General features: G+C 41.3%; 1 protein-coding gene across 1 annotated transcript; it reads right to left on the minus strand.

The window, feature by feature from the left end:
* Nucleotides 1–191: 191 nt before the first annotated feature.
* Nucleotides 192–16,682, minus strand: ctbs (chitobiase, di-N-acetyl-). The gene is made up of 7 exons (XM_031800650.1): nt 16,472–16,682; nt 14,748–14,886; nt 8,431–8,639; nt 7,704–7,875; nt 7,459–7,556; nt 1,059–1,220; nt 192–749 (listed from the first exon to the last, which is right to left on the minus strand). The coding sequence occupies exons 1-7, from the start codon at nt 16,580–16,582 to the stop codon at nt 546–548; spliced, it is 1,095 nt and encodes a 364-aa protein (XP_031656510.1). The 5' UTR covers nt 16,583–16,682; the 3' UTR covers nt 192–545.
* Between the last annotated feature and the right edge of the window lie 3,251 nt (nt 16,683–19,933).

The following is a 19,933-nucleotide window of genomic DNA, read 5'->3' on the forward strand; positions in this document are numbered from 1 at the left end:
AAGGTTGCAAGTTCAAACCCCAGAGCTGACAAGGTACAAATCTGTCGTTCTGCCCCTGAACAGGTAGTTAAACCCACTGTTCCTAGGCCGTCATTGAAAATAAGAATTTGTTCTTAACTGACTTGCCTAGTTAAATAAAGGTACAATTTAAAAAAAATCAGTGTTCGTGAGAGTAAAAGACAAATATTGTGGGAGTTATTTATGTTTTTTATTTAATCTACTGACATATGCATATCACAGTATTAAGTGCTTATACGGCAAAGCCTAATTTGTTTTGTAAGATTCAGACAGTGGCACAATGCTGTGTTTGACAATCATCTGTGTTGGCATGATTCTTTGTACAAAACATATCCCCCCCTCTTAAAGTGGCTCATGTTTTTACAATTGCAATAAAAAAATTACTATGAAATAGAAGTGCAAGTACGCATCCCTGACATCTAGAGGAATACACGTTACGGTTCCTCTGTCCCACTTCTGTCCTCGAACAAAAGCATCTATTGACTAGCAACAAATAGCTGTGAGGATCCAATGGAAAGGCAGTCTTCTCAGCACTGAGCGTCTTGGCAACCCATGAGGGCGTTCCACATGTCTCGACTCTGTTCCTGGGCAACCGAGTCATTGCTGTAGTCCAGGAGGTTGCCGCACCACATCCCCGTGCCCTTCAGGCCCAGCTCTCGTACATATGCCACCTTCAGGGCAATGCTTTCTGGGTCGTCGTACCACACCTGATGGATCTGTCCCCTTTGGTCCTGTGGATGATAGTTCAGTTCACAAACTCTGTAATGGGGCAACAGCGACAATGGCACCCTCTTTGCAAACAAGGAGGATAATGCAGCCTTGGCGAGAGTTCAACTTGAGCCAGAGTGTTTTATTGGATTTGGAGGAAGCGATACGTTGTGAGGTGACTGTGTTAGTTCAATCTAACAGCACTTCAGTCAAATAGCCTTTCCCCCAAAATGGCTGCAGCTTGTGTTGAGTTGTCATTTGCCACCAGCAGCCCAGACAAATGGGCTTAGGCTACTTGTTCAACAAACTTTCTATACAATGTGTCTCCATACCTTGTAGTTGTAGTAGGGAGCCAGCTGGACCTCGTCCCACAGCCTGCCAGACATAGAGCCGTTGATCTGTTTCATCATAAAGCTGTAAGGGATCTGACGGCCAGCTGCATCGCTACAAGGTGCACCCCGGAACGGAACCTTGGCTAAGGAGCACACCCCTTCCTAATTAGAGAAAAAGACACATAGTTGAGACAGCCGGACGATGTTCTCTAATTTTTTTCTGGTACAGTGCCTGCTACAGAAAGTATTCACACCCCTAGACTTTTTCAACATTATGTTGTTACAAAATGGGATTAAAATTCATAGAATATTCATTTTTATGTCAACGATCTACACAAAATAATCTGTCAAAGTGGAAAATAAATAAATATATACATATCTTGTTTAGATAAGTATTCAACCCCCTGAGTTAGAATCACCTTTGGCAGCGTTTACAGCTCGGAGTCTTTGTGAGTATGTTTAAGAGTTTTGCACACCTGGATTGCACAATAGTTGCATTCTTTTTCAAATAGGCTGCCAAAATTGGTTGTTGATTATTGCTAAACAGCCATTTAAGTCTTGCCATATATTTAAGTCAAAACTGCAACCAGGTCACTCAGGAACATCCAAAGTCGTCTGGGTAAGCAGATTGGTAAGGTTATTGTTCTGCTGAAAGGTGAGTTTGTCTCCCAGTGTCAGAAAGCAGATTGATATACCCTGATGAAGACATCTTGTCGGTCAAAACATTGGACATTACATTTTTGCATCTGAGCTCCTAGGAAAGGAAAGCAGATTGAACCAGGTTTTCCTCTAGGATTTTGCCTGTGCTTAGCTCTACTGTAAAAAACAAGAAAGCATACCCATAACATGCAGCCACCACCATTCTTAAAAATATGATGAGTGGTACTCCATGATGTGTATAGTATGTTGGATTTGCCCTAAACATAAGGCTTTGTATCCAGTACAAAGTTCATTTTTGCAGTTTTATGGTAGTGCCTTACTGGAAACAGGATGCATATTTTTGAATATTTTTCTTCTGTACATGCTTCCTTTCCACTCTGTCAATGAGGTTAGTAATTGTGGAGTGCGTAACTACAACACTGTTGATCCATCCTAAATTCTCCTATTACAGCCATTGAAAACTCTGTTGGAAACCCAGTGTGGTTTCATTCCTCTCCAGCAACTGTGGACGTATTAATAAACCATCCAAAGCACTATTAATGCCTTCACAACGCTTAAAAGGACTTTATTTTATATTTTACCTATCTACCAATAGGTACCCATCTTTGCGAGGAATTGGAAAACCTCCCTGGTATTTGTTGTTGAATCCGTGTTTGAAATTCAATGTGTTCTGTTTAGCCAATTTTTACTTCTGAACATACAGTGCGTTCGGAAAATGTTAAGACCCCTTGACTTTTTCCACTTTGTTACATTACAGCCTTATTCTAAAATCGATAGTTTTATCCATCCATCTACACACAATACCCCATAATGACAACAAAAACAGGTTTTTAGAAAATGCATTACAAATAAATATTCAGACCCTTTACTCAGTACTTTGTTGAAACCCCATTGGCAGCGATTACACCCTCGAGTCTCCTTGGGTATGGCGCTGCAAGCTTGCCACACCCATATTTATGGGGAGTTTCTCCCATTCTTCCCATTCCTCTCAAGCTCTGTCAGGTTGTGTGCTTAAGGTCATTGTCCCGTTGGAAGGTGAACATTTGCCCCAGTCTGAGGTCCTTAGTGGTCTGGAGCAGGTTTTCATCAAGGATCACTTCTGTACTGTCACGGTGCTAACTTTTGCCCAATACCTGCAGCAAAAGCCTCTATCCCGTCCTCTGGCTGGGCAGAGTAATTTAGGACTTTAGTTACTTCGGTGTAACAAGGGTCCAACCGTGCGGCCCTACCAACACTCCTATTTATTCGTAATGGCCCTTCGCGTGAGTTGGGTTTGTTCCTTCGTTCACATTGTCACTCCCTTATTTTCCGGTCTAGTATGAGGCCTTGGATAGATATACTCCTATTTAAATATTTTGAGTGTTATGGATTCCTCCTATATTTTCTTACCTTCAAGTTATCTTTACCTATGTATATATCAATACCTAATAACAACTCCTATTAGTTATTATGCTCGTCAGCTAGTGGTCACTTGGAAACTAGTATTGGTATATGTTTTGACTCTCTTAAAAATATATTATTGTCCACACAATGAAATATTCTTCAGTGCAATCACTTGAACCTATAACCAGGGTTACTTTCTGTTCAGTGAGAGTGTCAAAGGCGTTTGCTCTCCAGATCGTAAATCTGGCCTAGTTGTCAAAGTTTCAAGCTTTTATTAAGTCACTCTGTTTTTTGTCTTATACACATCATTACAATTCAATGGTTACAATAATGCTCAATCAATCCTTAATGCTTTAAGCTATGCCAGATAATATTGCAAAACTTTAAATGCGTTAACCCTTCTAACAATATTGACTAAATAGCAAAAATAGTTCAATTACCTTAAATGCTCAGCCCCTTGGTCACTTTCCTGTAATTGGTATTCTCACAGCTATGACGCTAGATTCCGAATTCCAATATCTCTATACACTTCCAACTCTGTGTATGGACTCAATATATTGTAACTGGTACTTGGCTATTTTTCCTTGAATTGCTAATCACATCTGGTTTCTGGTGTCTAAAATGCGAACGCCGCTTTGCCTGTGTGATCAAGAGGTGGTTAGACCTCTGTTTTTCGGAGACTTAGTTGGGTTCACAAGATTCAACCAGTTTCTTCAGATTGTGACCCAATAAGTACTTAGGCAAAATAATCCAGTTCTCAAATATTGTTATAGTCTAACAAAAAGAGTATAGTGCAATAGTAAATTTACCTGTGATGATCCTCCATATGAAGTCTATCTCATATGTTAACGAGGATCATAACTGTCTTATGATCTCTGTTCTCTTTATATACCTTTTTACAGGGGAAGTTCCCACTGGTGCTGTAGACCTACGTAACCTTAGGCCTGTGTTAAACGGAAGCTTCCTATTATTACTATTTAAGGTCATGCACTACTGACTCTCACATTGCTGCTTCCGTGTTACTGTTGGCTGATTCTACTCAATCATACCAGCTGGTTGTTTCTACCACTGGAGGTGGTAACTGTTGTCCAGTTTCCGCAGGTGCGGTCCATGGTTCCATGAGGTCCCGTGAATGCCCTGTGTTGTTGTCCCCATTGCTTGATGGAGTGGGCAGATTCTTTTCATCTCTTGTCACAGTACTTTGCTCCGTTCCTCTTTCCCTCGATCCTGACTAGTCTCCCAGTCCCCGCCGCTGAAAAACCTCCCCACAGCATGATGCTGCCACCACCATGCATCACCGTAGGGATGGTGCCAATGTTTATTTCAGGTTAGAAGGGTTCAATCTTAGTTTCATCAAACCAGAGAATGTTTCTCATGGTCAGAGTCATGTGCATTTTACTGAGGAGTGGCTTCTGTCTGGCCACTACCATAAAGGCTTGATTGGTGGAGTGCTGCAGAGAGACTCTGGAGCTCTGTCAGAGTAACCATCTCCCCCGACTGCTCAGTTTGGCCTGGTGGCCAGCTCTAGGAAGAGGCTTGGTGGTTTCAAAACTTCTTCCATTTAAGAATGATAGACAGGTGTGCGCCTTTCCAAATCATGTCCAATCAATTGAATTTACCACAGGTGGACACCAATCAAGTTGTAAAAACATCAAGGATGATCAATGGTAACAGGATGCACTGGAGCTCAATTTTAAGTCTCATAACAAAGGTTCTGAATACCGACAGTGGGGCAAAAAAGTATTTAGTCAGCCACCAATTGTGCAAGTTCTCCCACTTAAAAAGATGAGAGAGGCCTGTAATTTTCATCATAGGTTCACTTCAACTATGACAGCAAAATGAGATGAAAAAAAAAATCCATAAAATCACATTGTAGGATTTGTAATGAATTTATTAGCAAATTATGTATTTGGTCAATAACAAAAGTTTCTCAATACTGTGTTATATATCCTTTGTTGGCAATGACAGAGGTCAAACGTTTTCTGTAAGTCTTCGCAAGGTTTTCACACACTGTTGCGGGTATTTTGGCCCATTCCTCCATGCAGATCTCCTCTAGAGCAGTGATGTTTTGGGGCTGTTGCTGGGCAACACGGACTTTCAACTCCCTCCAAAGATTTTCTATGGGGTTGAGATCTGGAGACTGGCCAGGCCACTCCAGGACCTTGAAATGCTTCTTACGAAGCCACTCTTTCTTTGCCCGGGCGGTGTGTTTGGGATCATTGCCATGCTGAAAGACCCAGCCACGTTTCATCTTCAATGCCCTTGTTGATGGAAGGAGATTTTCACTCAAAATCTCATGATACATGGCCCCATTCATTCTTTCCTTTACACGGATCAGTCGTCCTGGTCCCTTTGCAGAAAAACAGCCCCAAAGCATTATGTTTCCACCCCCCATGCTTCACAGTAGGTATGGTGTTCTTTGGATGCGACTCAGCATTCTTTGTCCTCCAAACACGACAAGTTGAGTTTTTACCAAAAATATATATTTTGGTTTCATCTGACCATATGACATTCTCCCAATCTTCTTCTGGATCATCCAAATGCTCTCTAGCAAACTTCAGACGGGCCTGGACATGTACTGGCTTAAGCAGGGGGACACGTCTGGCACTGCAGGATTTGAGTCCCTGGCGGCGTAGTGCGTTACTGATGGTAGGAATTGTTACTTTGATCCCAGCTCTCTGCAGGTCATTCACTTGGTCCCCCCGTGTGGTTCTGGGACTTTTGCTCACCTTTCTTGTGATCATTTTGACCCCACTGGGTGTGATCTTTTGTGGTGACCCAGATCGAGGGGGATTATCAGTGGTCTTGTATGTCTTCCATTTCCTAATAATTGCTCCCACAGTTGATTTCTTCAAAACAAGCTGCTTACCTATTGCAGCTTCCCAGCCTGGTGCAGGTCTACAATTTTGTTTCTGGTGTCCTTTGACAGCTCTTTGGTCTTGGCCATAGTGGAGTTTGGAATGTGACTGTTTGAGGTTGTGGACAGGTGTCTTTTATACTGATAACAAGTTCAAACAGGTGCCATTAATACAGGTAACGAGTGGAGGACAGAGGAGCCTCTTAAAGAAGATGTTACAGGTCTGTGAGAGCCAGAAATCTTGCTTGTTTGTAGGTGACCAAATAATTATTTTCCACCATAATTTGCAAATAAATTCATTAAAAATCCTACAATGTGATTTTCGGGATTTTTTCCCTCATTTTGTCTGTCATAGTTGAAGTGTACCTATGATGAAAATTACAGGCCTCTCTCATCTTTTTAAGTGGGAGAACTTGCACAATTGGTGGCTGACTAAATACTTTTTTGCCCCACTGTATATTAGCTAACACTTCTAAAACATGTTTTGATTTGTCATTATGAGGTATTGTGTGTAGATTGATGAGGGATTTCGTTTTTTTTATCCATTTTAGAATAAGGCTGTAACCTAACAATGTGGAAAAAGACCTGAATACTTTTCGAATACACTAATTCCACTTTGACATTAAGGGGTATTGTGTAGCCAGTGACAAAACAAATCTAAATGTAATTCTTTTTAAATTCAGGCTGTAACAAAATGTGGAAAAAGCCAAGGGGTGTGAATACTTTGAGGGCACTAAGCACAAACTTGAAAGTTAATTCTGTGCAACTTCTGACACGTGTTTACTGTGAACACTGAGGCTGTACCAGCTTTAAGTTAAACGTTGTAACAGTGGCCAAGAAGGCTACTGTGGCTATTTGATCATAATGTAGGACTACCAGAGTAGCCTAACATCAAAAACAGAGAAAATGCATCCTGTAACATTTTAACATGGAAATAGCTATTGAAATAAACTGTTCCATGTTACAGCCTACAGTAAGTAGCATCCAACGTGTTCAATGTAGGTCTACAATCCATGAGACTTTAGAGAACATCCTGACAAAAATGTATGCTACACTCTACCTATCGGCTTCTTAGATTATTCAAGTTTAAGACATAAAAAAGCTTTTTACCTGACTCGATTTTCAAAGATGGCTAGAAATGTACATGTTTTGTGCTCTTGTCGGAAGCAATCACTCCCCATTGCTGACCAGAAATAAGCTATAACTGGGCTAATAACCTCACTAACTAGCAAAGAATATGAATAAATGTGCACCCGTGGCTACATGAGGCCCTGATCTCAAAAACAAGCGCATCTACTTGCGATCGCTCATGCCTGTGAATGCAAAAACCAAAATCACAGACTGTCTTGCATAGTTAGATTTGTTACGGTATTGTGCATTGAAAAGTGGCTAATATGTTGATTTGAGCATAATCCCCACAGTAGAGGGAAACATTGATAGTGTAAACTAACAGGGCATACACTCCAGTAAAGTTGAGAAGTTCAATTTTGGAGTATTCACCTGGGAGAAGTCGAGACAAGGGTAATCATAACCATACCATGGTACTCCCATCACAAGCTTCTTTGGATCTATCTTCATCGCCAAATATTGGTCATACGCTGGAATAAAAGACAGAAGGCCATAGCAGGTTAGGATTAGTCTGTTCAGCATGACAAGTAGTGTAGCTTTTAGCTTTAAGTCAAATAACTGCAATAAAATGGCTTCTGGTTTGGGCTTCTAGAGGTCCTTCTCCACAAATGACTTACCTGACTGTGTCTGATTGAATGGAGCATTTGCCATCGCAACACAATCGCCCCATATTTGACTCTGCTCATCATATGACATCACAAATAGTAGGTCGCAGGACTCGGCAATGGCGGCGTAGTCGTAGCAGCGCCCGTCTATACACTTGGGCGACCAGGCAACATCAAATGACACCTGAGAACGAGTCAGGAGAAGAGGGTAAGTTAAGGGCACGCAGGAAGCTGGGTACTATTCATTAGGGCAGTGGTTTTGAAATATCTCATCTGGTACCCCCAGACAATCCACACTGTTGTTGTAGCCCTGAACTAGATCATCTAATCAAAGTTTTGAGAATTAGTTGACAAGTTGAATAAGGTGTGCTAGCTCTGTAATAGTTCAAATACATGGAATGGCTGGGGGTCCCCAAGGAGAGGTTTGAAAACCCCTGCATTAGGGCACATCGTAGTAAAACGAAAACAAGCGTTTCTTATTGGAGAATTTCATGTAGTCCCTTCCTGTTTCAGTTCATTTTCTTCTGCTTGGTGCCTGATGAGTGTTTTCAGTTGTGACACCCAAAAAAGCTTAGGTATGCAGATTGTAAGGTTGGATTAATCAATTTACTTTTAACCAAAATTGTGAATGTGGCCCGCTTTCATTCGTGAATCAGAGCGTAATTAGCCTACACGCCAACATATCCCCTACACCCCAAGTTATTTGTCTGGCATGACTAGGATACACTATTGTATTCACCTGGGAACCTGGGATCTCTCTATGAAAGGCCTCAGTGGTCTCTTTGACGAGTGCTGTCAAGGTGTAGTACTCTGGGGAGGAGTCGGCCACCTCTTGCTCAATGTCTATGTTGATGCCATCCATAAACTGCCTCTTTGCCAAGTCCACTTTGCTTGTGATCCATGCTGTCCTGTTGGCAGGGTCCACCATTTCAGGGATAGACACATCACCTACAGTAAAGAAATTTAAAACACTGACAAATGCATTTAGGATTAGTGCACATGGAGGGCTCATCTAGGGCTAGGCGATATATAGATTTTTTTTGATGAATTCAAATGTCAATTTTACCACAAATGACTATAGCAAGAAGCAATTTTTTTAAAAGGCAAAAGCTATTTTTTTTGTAATCATTTTTTTCTTCTCAATATGCCTAATTTTGTACTTGAGGGACATCACTCAATTCTGATTAAGCCTGGCTCGCAGAAGGCATTACAATTCATCCCAAAGGTGTTCGATGGGGTTAAGGTCAGGGCTCTGTGCAGGCCAGTCTCAACAAACCATTCCTGTATGGACCTCGCGTTGTGTACAGGGGCATTGTCATGCTAAAACAGGAAAGAGCCTTCCCCAAACTGTTGACACAAAGTTGGAAGCACAGAATCGTGTAGAATGTACAGAACCAGTCATAAGTTTGGACAAACTCCTACTAATTCAAGTGTTCCTCTATTTTTACTATTTTCTACATTGTAGAATAATAGTGAAGAGATCAACACTATGAAATAACACATACTGAATCATGTAGTAACCAAAAAAGGTGTTAAACAAATCAAAATACACTGCTCAAAAAAAATAAAGGGAACACTTAAACAACACAATGTAACTCCAAGTCAATCACACTTCTGTGAAATCAAACTGTCCACTTAGGAAGCAACACTGACAATAAATGTCACATGCTGTTGTGCAAATGTAATAGACAACAGGTGGAAATTATAGGTAATTAGCAAGACACCCCCAATAAAGGAGTGGTTCTGCAGGTGGTGACCACAGACCACTTCTCAGTTCCTATGCTTCCTGGCTGATGTTTTGGTCACTTTTGAATGCTGTCGGTGCTTTCACTCTAGTGGTAGCATGAGACGGAGTCTACAACCCACACAAGTGGCTCGGGTAGTGCAGCTCATCCAGGATGGGACATCAATGCGAGCTGTGGCAAGAAAGTTTGCTGTGTCTGTCAGCGCAGTGTCCAGAGCATGGAGGGCAACAGGAGGTCCGTAGGAGGGCAACAAACCCAGCAGCAGGACCGCTACCTCCGCCTTTGTGCAAGGAGTAGCAGGAGGAGCACTGCCAGAGCCCTGCAAAATGACCTCCAGCAGGCCACAAATGTGCATGTGTCTGCTCAAACGGTCAGAACCAGACTCCATGAGGGTGGTATGAGGGCCCGATGTCCACAGGTGGGGGTTGTGCTTACAGCCCAAAACCATGCAGGACGTTTGGCATTTGCCAGAAAACACCAAGATTGACAAATTCGCCATTGGCGCCCTGTGCTCTTCACAGATGAAAGCAGGTTCACACTGAGCACATGTGACAGCCGTGACAGTCTGGAGATGCCGTGGAGAACGTTCTGCTGCCTGCAACATCCTCCAGCATGACCGGTTTGGCAGTGGGTCAGTCATAGTGTGGGGTGGCATTTATTTGGGGGGCCGCACAGCCTTCCATGTGCTCGCCAGAGGTAGCCTGACTGCCATTAGGTACCGAGATGAGATCCTCAGACCCCTTGTGAGACCATATGCTGGTGCGGTTGGCCCTGGGTTCCTCCTAATGCAAGACAATGCTAGACCTCATGTGGCTGGAGTGTGTCAGCAGTTCCTGCAAGAGGAAGGCATTGATGCTATGGACTGGCCCGCCCGTTCCCCAGACCGGAATCCAATTGAGCACATCTGGGACATCATGTCTCGCTCCATCCACCAACGCCACAGACTGTCCAGGAGTTGGTGGACGCTTTAGTCCAGGTCTGGGAGGAGATCCCTCAGGAGACCATCTGCCACCTCATCAGGAACATGCCCAGGCGTTGTAGGGAGGTCATACAGGCACGTGGAGGCCACACACACTACTGAGCCTCATTTGGACTTGTTTTAAGGACATTACATCAAAGTTGGATCAGCCTGTAGTGTGGTTTTCCACTTTAATTTTGAGTGTGACTCCAAATCCAGACCTCCATGGGTTGATAAATTTGATTTCCATTGATAATTTTTGTGATTTTGTTGTCAGCACATTCAACTATGTAAAGAAAAAAATATTTAATAAGAATATTTCATTCATTGAGATCTAGGGTGTGTTATTTTAGTGTTGCCTTTATTTTTTTGAGCAGTGTATATTTATATTTGAGATTCTTCAAAGTGGCCACCCTTTGCCGTGATGATGGCTTTGCACACTCTTGAGATTCTCTCAAGGTTCACATATGCTGAGCACTTGTTGGCTGCTTTCCTTCACTCCCCGGTCCAACTCATCCCAAACCATCTCAATTGGGTTGAGGTCGGGTGATTGTGGAGTCCAGGTCATCTGATGCAGCACTCCATCGCTCTTCTTGGTTAAATAGCCCTTACACAGTCAACTTAAATTTTTGATTTGAACAATTTGATTGTGTGTGTATGTCATGTTTTATGTATATCTCTTAACCAATCATGGAACAAAACTCAGTGTGAGTTTATTTGGTCCGTTTGTATAGCTTTTTTTACGGGGGGGGTCATTGTCCTGTTGATAATCCCACTAAGCGCAAACCGGATGGAATGGCGTATCGCTGCAGAATGCTGTGGTATCCATGCTGGTCAAGTGTGTCTTGAATTCAAAATAGACATTGTCACCAGCAAAGCACCCCCACCTCCATGCTTCACGGTGGGAACCACATATGCGGAGATAATCTGTTCACCTACTCTCCGTCACAAAGACACAACGGTTGGAACCAAAAATCTCAAATTTGGACTCATCAGACCAAAGGACAGATTTTCACCGGTCTAATGTCCATTGCTCATGTTTCTTGGACCAAGTAAGTCTCTTCTTATTATTGGTGTCCTTTTGGTAGTGGTTTCGACCATGAAGGCCTGATTCACACCGTCTCCTCTGAACAGATGATGTTGAGATGTGTCTATTACTTGAACTCTGAAGCATTTACTCGGGCTGCAATCTGAGATGCAGTATCCTCTGCAGCAGAGGTAACTCTTGGTCTTCCATTCCTGTGGCAGTCCTCATGAGAGACCGTTTCATCGCAGCATTTGATGGTTTTATCAACTGCACTTGAAGAAACTTTCAAAGTTCTTGAAATTTTCGGATTGACTGACCTTCATGTCTTATAGTAATGATGGACTGCCATTTCTCTTTGCTTATTTGAGCTGTTCTTGACATAATTTGGACTTGGTCTTTAACGAAATAGGGCAATCTTCTGTATACCACCCCTGCCTAGTCACAACACAACTGATTGACACAAATGCATTAAGAAAATAAATTCCACAAATTAACTTCACAAGGCACACCTGTTAATTGAAATGCATTCCAGGTGACTACCTCATGGAGCTGGTTGAGAGAATGCACAAAGTGTACAAAGCTGTGTTGTGGAAAATTATAATTATTCATGCTAGCCCATGTTTTACTGTTTAAAGAATTGTCTTGTAATACGTGTTTTTTCTAACCTGATACAAACTTGTCTTTGTGGGACTTAATAATAAGACTGCGCGTATAGCCACGGTCCGTTTGTGTGCGATCGCAAGATGTGACATCCCGTGGGTTTACCATCTACAGAAACTTGCAGAAAGGAGCACAATATAGTATTTGTTGTTGTGAATACAGTTATACGGTTGAGCCCTCGGGCTATCAACCTCATGCCATCTTAAATCTGCACAGACTAATTGCCTTTCACACAGGCTGACTGCCACCTATACAAAAATGATGTGCTTCTCTATAAAAGCATTGAACCAGCACTGTTCGTTGAGCTCTTCAATTATGCACTGTTGAGTGGATAGTTGATTCTCCATTTTTGCAAATCTTATAATAAAGTGTTGTTTTAAAGAATCTGCATTCTCTCTTCCTATAGAATTGCTACCACAGCTGTCAAGTCAAAGGGTGGCTACTTTGAAGAATCTCAAATATACTTTTTTGGTTGCCAGATGATTCCATATTTGTTATTTCATAGTTGATGTCTTCACTATTATTCTACAATGTAGAAAAAAGTAAAAACTTAAGAAAAACGCTTGAATGAGTAGGTGTCCAAACTTTTGACTGGTACTGTAACTAATGCTATTTGGAGAGGATTGGATTTGATATTCTAAGAAAATTCTAGTAACATGAAGATACTAGCTAATGCTAAAACAATAGCTAAATGCTAGCAGCACACTTTGAAGGGACCCTAAAAGTTGTCAAGGGACAACCTTTATTTAACTTGGCAAGTCAGTTAAGAACAAATTATTATTTACAATGACGGCCTACCCCAGACGACGCTGGGCGCCGCCCTATGGGACTCCAAATCACGGCCAAATGTGATACAGCCTGGATTCGAACTAGGGACTGTAGTGACGCCTCTTGCACTGAGATGCAGTGCCTTAGACCGCTACGCCACTCGGGAGCCCCCAAATTAATGTTTGTAGTGACTAAGAGAAGAACATTCTCATTAAAGGATGGACATTGTTAATAGTCATAAAGTGATCAAGTGGGCTTGAGGTGACATTGACAGTTTTGGTGCTCACAAGTTCATTTGTAGTATTTTTTTTAAACAAATGTCTGTTTATGTGGATTAAGGTCTTAAAGAGGGAATTTTACTGTCATAAAGTTATTTTCTATATTTCGTCTGAAAAGGAAAGAGATTCAATTATTTTCTGAGTGGTAACAAAGGCAACAAAATGTGGGAAAAGGGAATCTGAATACTTTTCGAATGCACTGTATATGAATTGGAGCTGATTTGCTGGTGTTTTCACTGTATTATGTCCAACAATAAAAATAGTTACACATTTTTTTGCCCAAAAAACTTGGGGAACCAAATAAAATCACTGGGCTGCCAGTTGAGGAAGCCTGGGCTAGGTTGTTTTCAAATACCAGTAATATCCTTTCAAATCCATGTATGGAGGTGATCAAGTGCACACTGGCATATGGTTGAGATGAGAGGTCGGCCGATTATGATTTTTCAACACCGATACCGATTATTGGAGGACCAAAAATGCTGATACCGATTTAAAAATCGGCCGATTTTTTTAAATTTATTTGTAATAATGACAATTACAACAATACTGAATGAACACTTATTTTAACTTAATATAATACATCAATATGTGCCATGTAAGAAAGCTAACGTTTAAGTTCCTTGCTCAGAACATGAGAACATATGAAAGCTGGTGGTTCCTTTTAACATGAGTCTTCAATAATCCCAGGTAAGAACTTTTAGGTTGTAGTAATTATAGGAATTATAGGACTATTTCTCTCTATATCATTTGTATTTCATATACCTTTGAATATTGGATGTTCTTATAGGCACTTTAGTATTGCCAGTGTAACAATATAGCTTCCGTCCCTCTCCTCACCCCTACCTGGGCTCGAACCAGGAACACATCGACAACAGCCACCCTCGAAGCAGCGTTACCCATGCAGAGCAAGGGGAACAACTACTCCAAGTCTCAGAGCGAGTGACGTTTGAAACGCTATTAGCGCGCACTCCGCTAACTAGCTAGCCATTTCACATCAGTTACACCAGGCTCATGCCGAATGTTGATAGGCTTGAAGTCATAAACAGCGCAATGCTTGACGCACAACGAAGAGCTGCTGGCAAAATGCACGAAAGTGCTGTTTGAATGAATGATTACGAGCCTGCTGCTGCCTACCACCGCTTGGTCAGATACTTGTATGCTCAGTCAGATTATATTCAACACAGGACACGCTAGATAAACTAGTAATATCATCAACCATGTGTCGTTAACTAGTGATTATGATTGATTGATTGTTTTTTACTGCATTTGCGTAACAGGCAGTCTCCTTGTGGAGTGCAACGAGAGGCAGGTGGTTATAGCGTTGGACTAGTTAACTGTAAGGTTGCGAGATTGGATCCCCCGAGCTGACAAAGGTGAAAATCTGTCGTTCTGCCCCTGAACGAGGCAGTTAACCCACCGTTCCTAGGCAAGTGACTTGACTAGTTAAATAAAGATTAAATAAAAGGTGTTAATAAAACATTTCAAAATCTTTTTTTAAATGTTTTTCTTCTTTTTTTTCTGTATCGGACAAATCGGTGTCCAACAATACCGATTTCCGATTGCTTTGAAAACTTGAAATCGATTAATCGGTCGACCTCTAGTTGAGTTGACTAACCTTACCTTTCAGGACTAGCCGTGCTCCTTTCGAATGGGCGTGGCACATGAGTTCAGCATCATATTTCCCAAATGCAGCAACAGTTGTCACTTTTCCCCAATCATATGACTTCCATGCTTTCTTGCCCACATCAAACACAAACACCTGAAAGCAGAGAGACCAGTGGCAGGTGATGAATTCTAAAGCCTCTTGTCGTGTCAACTACTGTTTTTTTTACTGAATCTAGGCTAGACAAACATATTTTCACGATTTCATTCATATCAAAATCCATAGACATGGAATACTGGTCACTAAAAACAGAACACTGGTCACTTTAATAATAATGTTTTTCTGATTTCAGAAAACATTTGACCTCTGTCATTGCCAACAAAGGGTATATAACAAAGTATTGAGATAAACTTTTGTTATTGACCAAATACTTATTTTTCCACCATAATTTGCAAATAAATTCATTAAAAATCCTACAATGTGATTTTCTGGATTTTTTTTTCTCATTGTGTCTTTCATAGTTGAAGTGTACCTATGATGAAAATTACAGGCCTCTCTCACCTTTTTAAGTGGGAGAACTTGCACAATTGGTGGCTGACTAAATACTTTTTTGCCCCACTGTAATGTATTCTAGTCAAGGACATCCTATTCAACTATTGCTGTATATATACACACACAATATTCTATCCACAGCGTCCATAATGTCTATATATCCTATCACATTTACATACTGTATTTATACTCCAGACTCCGACATTCCTCGTCCTAATATTATATATTAATTAATTCCATTCTTGTGAAATGTTAAATATTACTACAATGTTGGAGATAGTGAAATGCTTGTGTTCTTACACCCACAATAAAATCTGCTAAATATGTGTATGCAACCAATAACATTTGACTTATTGCAGACATATTCGATTTTAGACACAATATTGGATTTGAAGTTAAATCCATGGTGGTCCCAAAAATAATCTGTGGTGGACCTGACTTTATTACAACAGTAGGGGCTAAAGATACAACATCCTTCAAGGAAACTTGGACCCCCCCCAAAAAATCGAATTCCAATGCCTAAACCCATTTAGAGCAGATTACACAAGCCACAACATTAAACACATTTGTAACCTTATGCATTTGTCAGGCAGGACGATACAGCACTGAATGAGAGCAAGTGTGGCTTGTGACTATGGCTATTAATCAGCTGCAAAAAAAAAGAAGCTTACATTTATCATCAATATTCATAGTTGACTATTGTATCTGTGTTTACAATTCTATATTTCCAAGATGCATTAAGATACAAACAAACAGCATTAGGGGTTAGGGTAGGTAAAACTGACAGCGGACTACTTGTATTACAAATTGTAACAATAGCAGAGCTTGCAATATTGGATTACACAAATGTATGCGGCCCATCCCTCCAGACAGCCGTTACTCTGCACTTTTTGCGGTTAGGGTGTATGTCACAATATCTATCAATTTAACCACTTGCAGTAAAATATGTGTACACAACCATCAATTTTATGCTTTGTAAGAGCTATCTCAAAAATGTCGGGGCTTTGCCATTAGCCTAGTTTGTCAGTGTACGCTCACCCACGACTTCACCCAAATGTCAGGGTTTAGTGTCACATTTTATGGGGCTGTCAGCCTAAACTCTCAAGTAGTTCCACGTTTATTATGCGACCCTGTTTTAACAGCAGCATGGCGGGCTACATTTCTGCTAAACCGGTCATGCTAACGTTACCTCAAAGTCCTTCTCATCGCGAATTTGTTGACAGAGTTCCTGGATCTCGCATGGACAAACTTCTGCCTTGCAACACACGCTAACCAGAGTCAGAAACAAAAACAGCCACATTATTGACAACAGTTGGGTATGGTTTCGCACAAAATAGTTTTTGGGTTTGATATCCGGAGTTTACGCGTCATTACCTCTTCGACGGGAGGTCTTACGTTGCTTAGCGTGATATATCTAGTATCACATGACGATAGCGTCAGGCACCGCCTTTTAGTTTGTGTCATGGCTAAATGCTATGCGTGCATGGAGTGTCTCTGAAAGTGGGCGCATTTCAAGCGAATCAGCTAATTGGGCACATTTGTTGTCACACAAGGACGTTTTGCGTGTCTTTTATTTGATGTATTTTTTTATTAACCTTTAGTTAGCTAGGCAGGTCAGTTCAGAACAAATTCTTATTTACAATGAAGGCCTACCAAAAGGCAAAAGGCCTCCTGCGGGAATGGGGGCTGGGATTAAAAATGTAAATATAGGACAAAACACACATCATGACAAGAGAGACACAACAACACTACCATAAAGAGAGACCTAAAACAACAACATAGCATGGCAGCACCACATGAAAAGATGGTAGTAGCACAGAACATGGTACAAACATTATTGGGCACAGACAACAGCACAAAGGAGGTAGAGACAATAATACATCACACAAAGCAGCCACAACTGTCAGTAAGAGTGTCCATAATTGAGTCTTTGAATGAAGAGATGAGGATAAAACTGTCCAATTTGAGTGTTTTTTTGCAGCTCGTTCCTGTCTGGCATTCCCTGGATTTATGGTGCTTTCAAGATAACTGGGAACTCGGAAAAACAACAACAATTCCAAGTCGGATGACCATTCAAAACTTATTTTCCCTGTCGGAGCTAGTTTTTTCCTGAGTTCCCAGTTGTTTTGAACTCACTGAAGTCAGATTTCCCCGTTCCGAGTTAACAGTTGTTTTGAGCATGGGAGAAATAATACTAGATTGGCCAATGTTGAATTAATTTTTTAAATTTTTATTTAACCTTTATTTAACTAGGCAAGTCAGTTAAGAACAAAGTCTTATTTACAATGACGGCTAACCCCGGACAACGCAGGGCCAATTGTGCGCTGCCCCATGGGACTCCCAATCACGGCCGGTTGTGATACAGCCTGGAATCATTTGTATAATTTTAAGATTGAAAAAGAGACCCTTAAACCGAGACTTGGGACCACACAGCCACTCCACTGAATAGCAGGCTAGCGATTGCTTTGCAGTGCTTGCAGTTAGCCACTGCTTACTTCATTGTTGAATTTGCGATATCCAACGTGTTGTGTAATGTTTATGTCCAATGGCCAATGAGCACCGATAAGTTTTATCTATAATTTCTCGTCATTATTTCTCTTCATATGACAAGGATTAAAAAGGATTTGCCAGTAGATTGTCGACTTCATGATGATGACTGCCAGCTAAGATTTTGAAAGTATAATGTTGACATGATCAGTCTAATCAAAGCTACTGTAGATATAACATGATTTGATGTTATTTTATCTATGGCTAATGACTTTGAACCTTCTAGGATGGGCACTTCTAATGTAACTCTATGGCAGCACCCAAGGGGCTTGAATTCTCGAGCTCTACCCCTAGATTTGGCGGTGACGTAGTGTCTCCATGAGTGACAGAACACTGAGCCAATCACGGCACAACAAGAGAACATTACCAACCCTTATGCTCCGTATTTTCCGCTGGCTGCCCCACCACCAAAGAATGAACCAAGCTGCCTTACTCAAGAAAGCAAAAAAGAGACCATGTTTGTGTGTGGCTTTATTAACTCAATTATTATTTATTTATCTTTTACATTGTTTGCAAACTGATATGTGACACATATTAATGCCAAAATAACATGCAAAACAGGCAACCCCCCCACAATTTTTTAAAAATGTGTATTTATTTTTAGCTTCAAATGTGGGGCTCTGCCACTGTTTGGGGACGTTCAACAGAATGTGACTGGCAGAAAGGGTGTTATATGTGGAGGATGAGGGCTGCTGTAGGTATCTCAGATAGGGGGGAGTGAGGGGAGTGAGGCCTAAGAGAGTTTTATAAATAAGCATCAACCATTGTGACAGGTATACAGAGATGACCAGTTTACAGAGAAGTATAAAGGGCAGTGATGTGCCATATAAGGAGCATTGGTGGCAAAACTGATAGCCAAATGGTAAAGAACATCTAGACGCTCGAGAGCACCCTTACCTGCCGATCTCTAAATTACATCTCCGTAATCTAGCATGGGTAGGATGGTCATCTGAATCAGGGTTAGTTTGGCAGCTGCGGTGAAAGAGGAGTGATTGCGGTAGAGGAAACCATCTAGATTTAATCTTAGGCTGCAGCATTGATATGTGCTGAGAGAAGGACAGTGTACCGTTTAGCCATACTCCCAAGTACTTGTATGAGGTGACTTCCTCAAGCGCTAAACCCTCACAGGTAGTAATCACACCGGTGGGGAGAACAACATTCTTCTTACCAAACCACATGGCCTTTGTTTTGGAGGTGTTCAGTACAAGGTTAAGTGCAGAGAAAGCTTGTTTGATACTAAGAAAGCTTTGTTGTAGGACGTTTAACACAAAATCCGGGGCTGCTTGGTATGCTGTGTTTCACACTTTCAGTGAGGCTTTGTCATGGTCTTGGTTAGCAGAGATGACAGTAAATTTCAGTTAAGCGAAACATTTTGCCATTCACTTTTATCGGTGACTTTGGTGTACATATACTAGCTCTTTATTGCTATCTAACATTAACATGACTTTAATTTACCAAGCTAACGCTCACTAAGCAGTTGCCATACCAGGCAGTGATGCAACCTGTCAGGATGCACTCGATGGTGCAGCTTGAAAACCTTTTGAGGCTCTGAGAACCCATGCCAAATCTTTTCAGTCTCTTGAGGGGCAATAAGGTTTTCTCGTGCCCTCTTCACGACTGTCTTGGTGTGCTTGGACCATGTTAGTTTGTTGGTGATATGTACGCCAAGGAACGTGAAGCTCTTAACCTGCTCCACTATGTATGGTATTATGGTAGTCTGCAAACAATGTTATAGGTGCATGCTGCCACCTACTGGATGGGGTGAAGACCTTTTAGTAAAATAATAGGGGAAAGTGAAAAATATACTTATACTATTCAAAAGTAAACTAAAACTGCACTCATTCAGGCTGATTTAAATCTCTATTCAGATCCCTACACACGTTCAGGAACCTGGGACAGGGGAATCTCTTCATTCAGTATTCCTTGTAACATTTTTGGATGTAAAGTCCGTTGTAAAGTCCTGGAGATCCAGAATTTTGCCGCCTTCACAATAATGCCTAGCGTCTTAGATTTTTTATAAGTTTGACTAGTGCAATTGATCAGTTATGCTATAAACACCTTCTTCACTGCGTGTCGGGATCCTTCTTTTTTATTGAACCTTTAT

This window comes from Oncorhynchus kisutch, linkage group LG21 (assembly GCF_002021735.2).
Source record: "Oncorhynchus kisutch isolate 150728-3 linkage group LG21, Okis_V2, whole genome shotgun sequence".
NCBI lineage: Eukaryota > Metazoa > Chordata > Actinopteri > Salmoniformes > Salmonidae > Oncorhynchus > Oncorhynchus kisutch.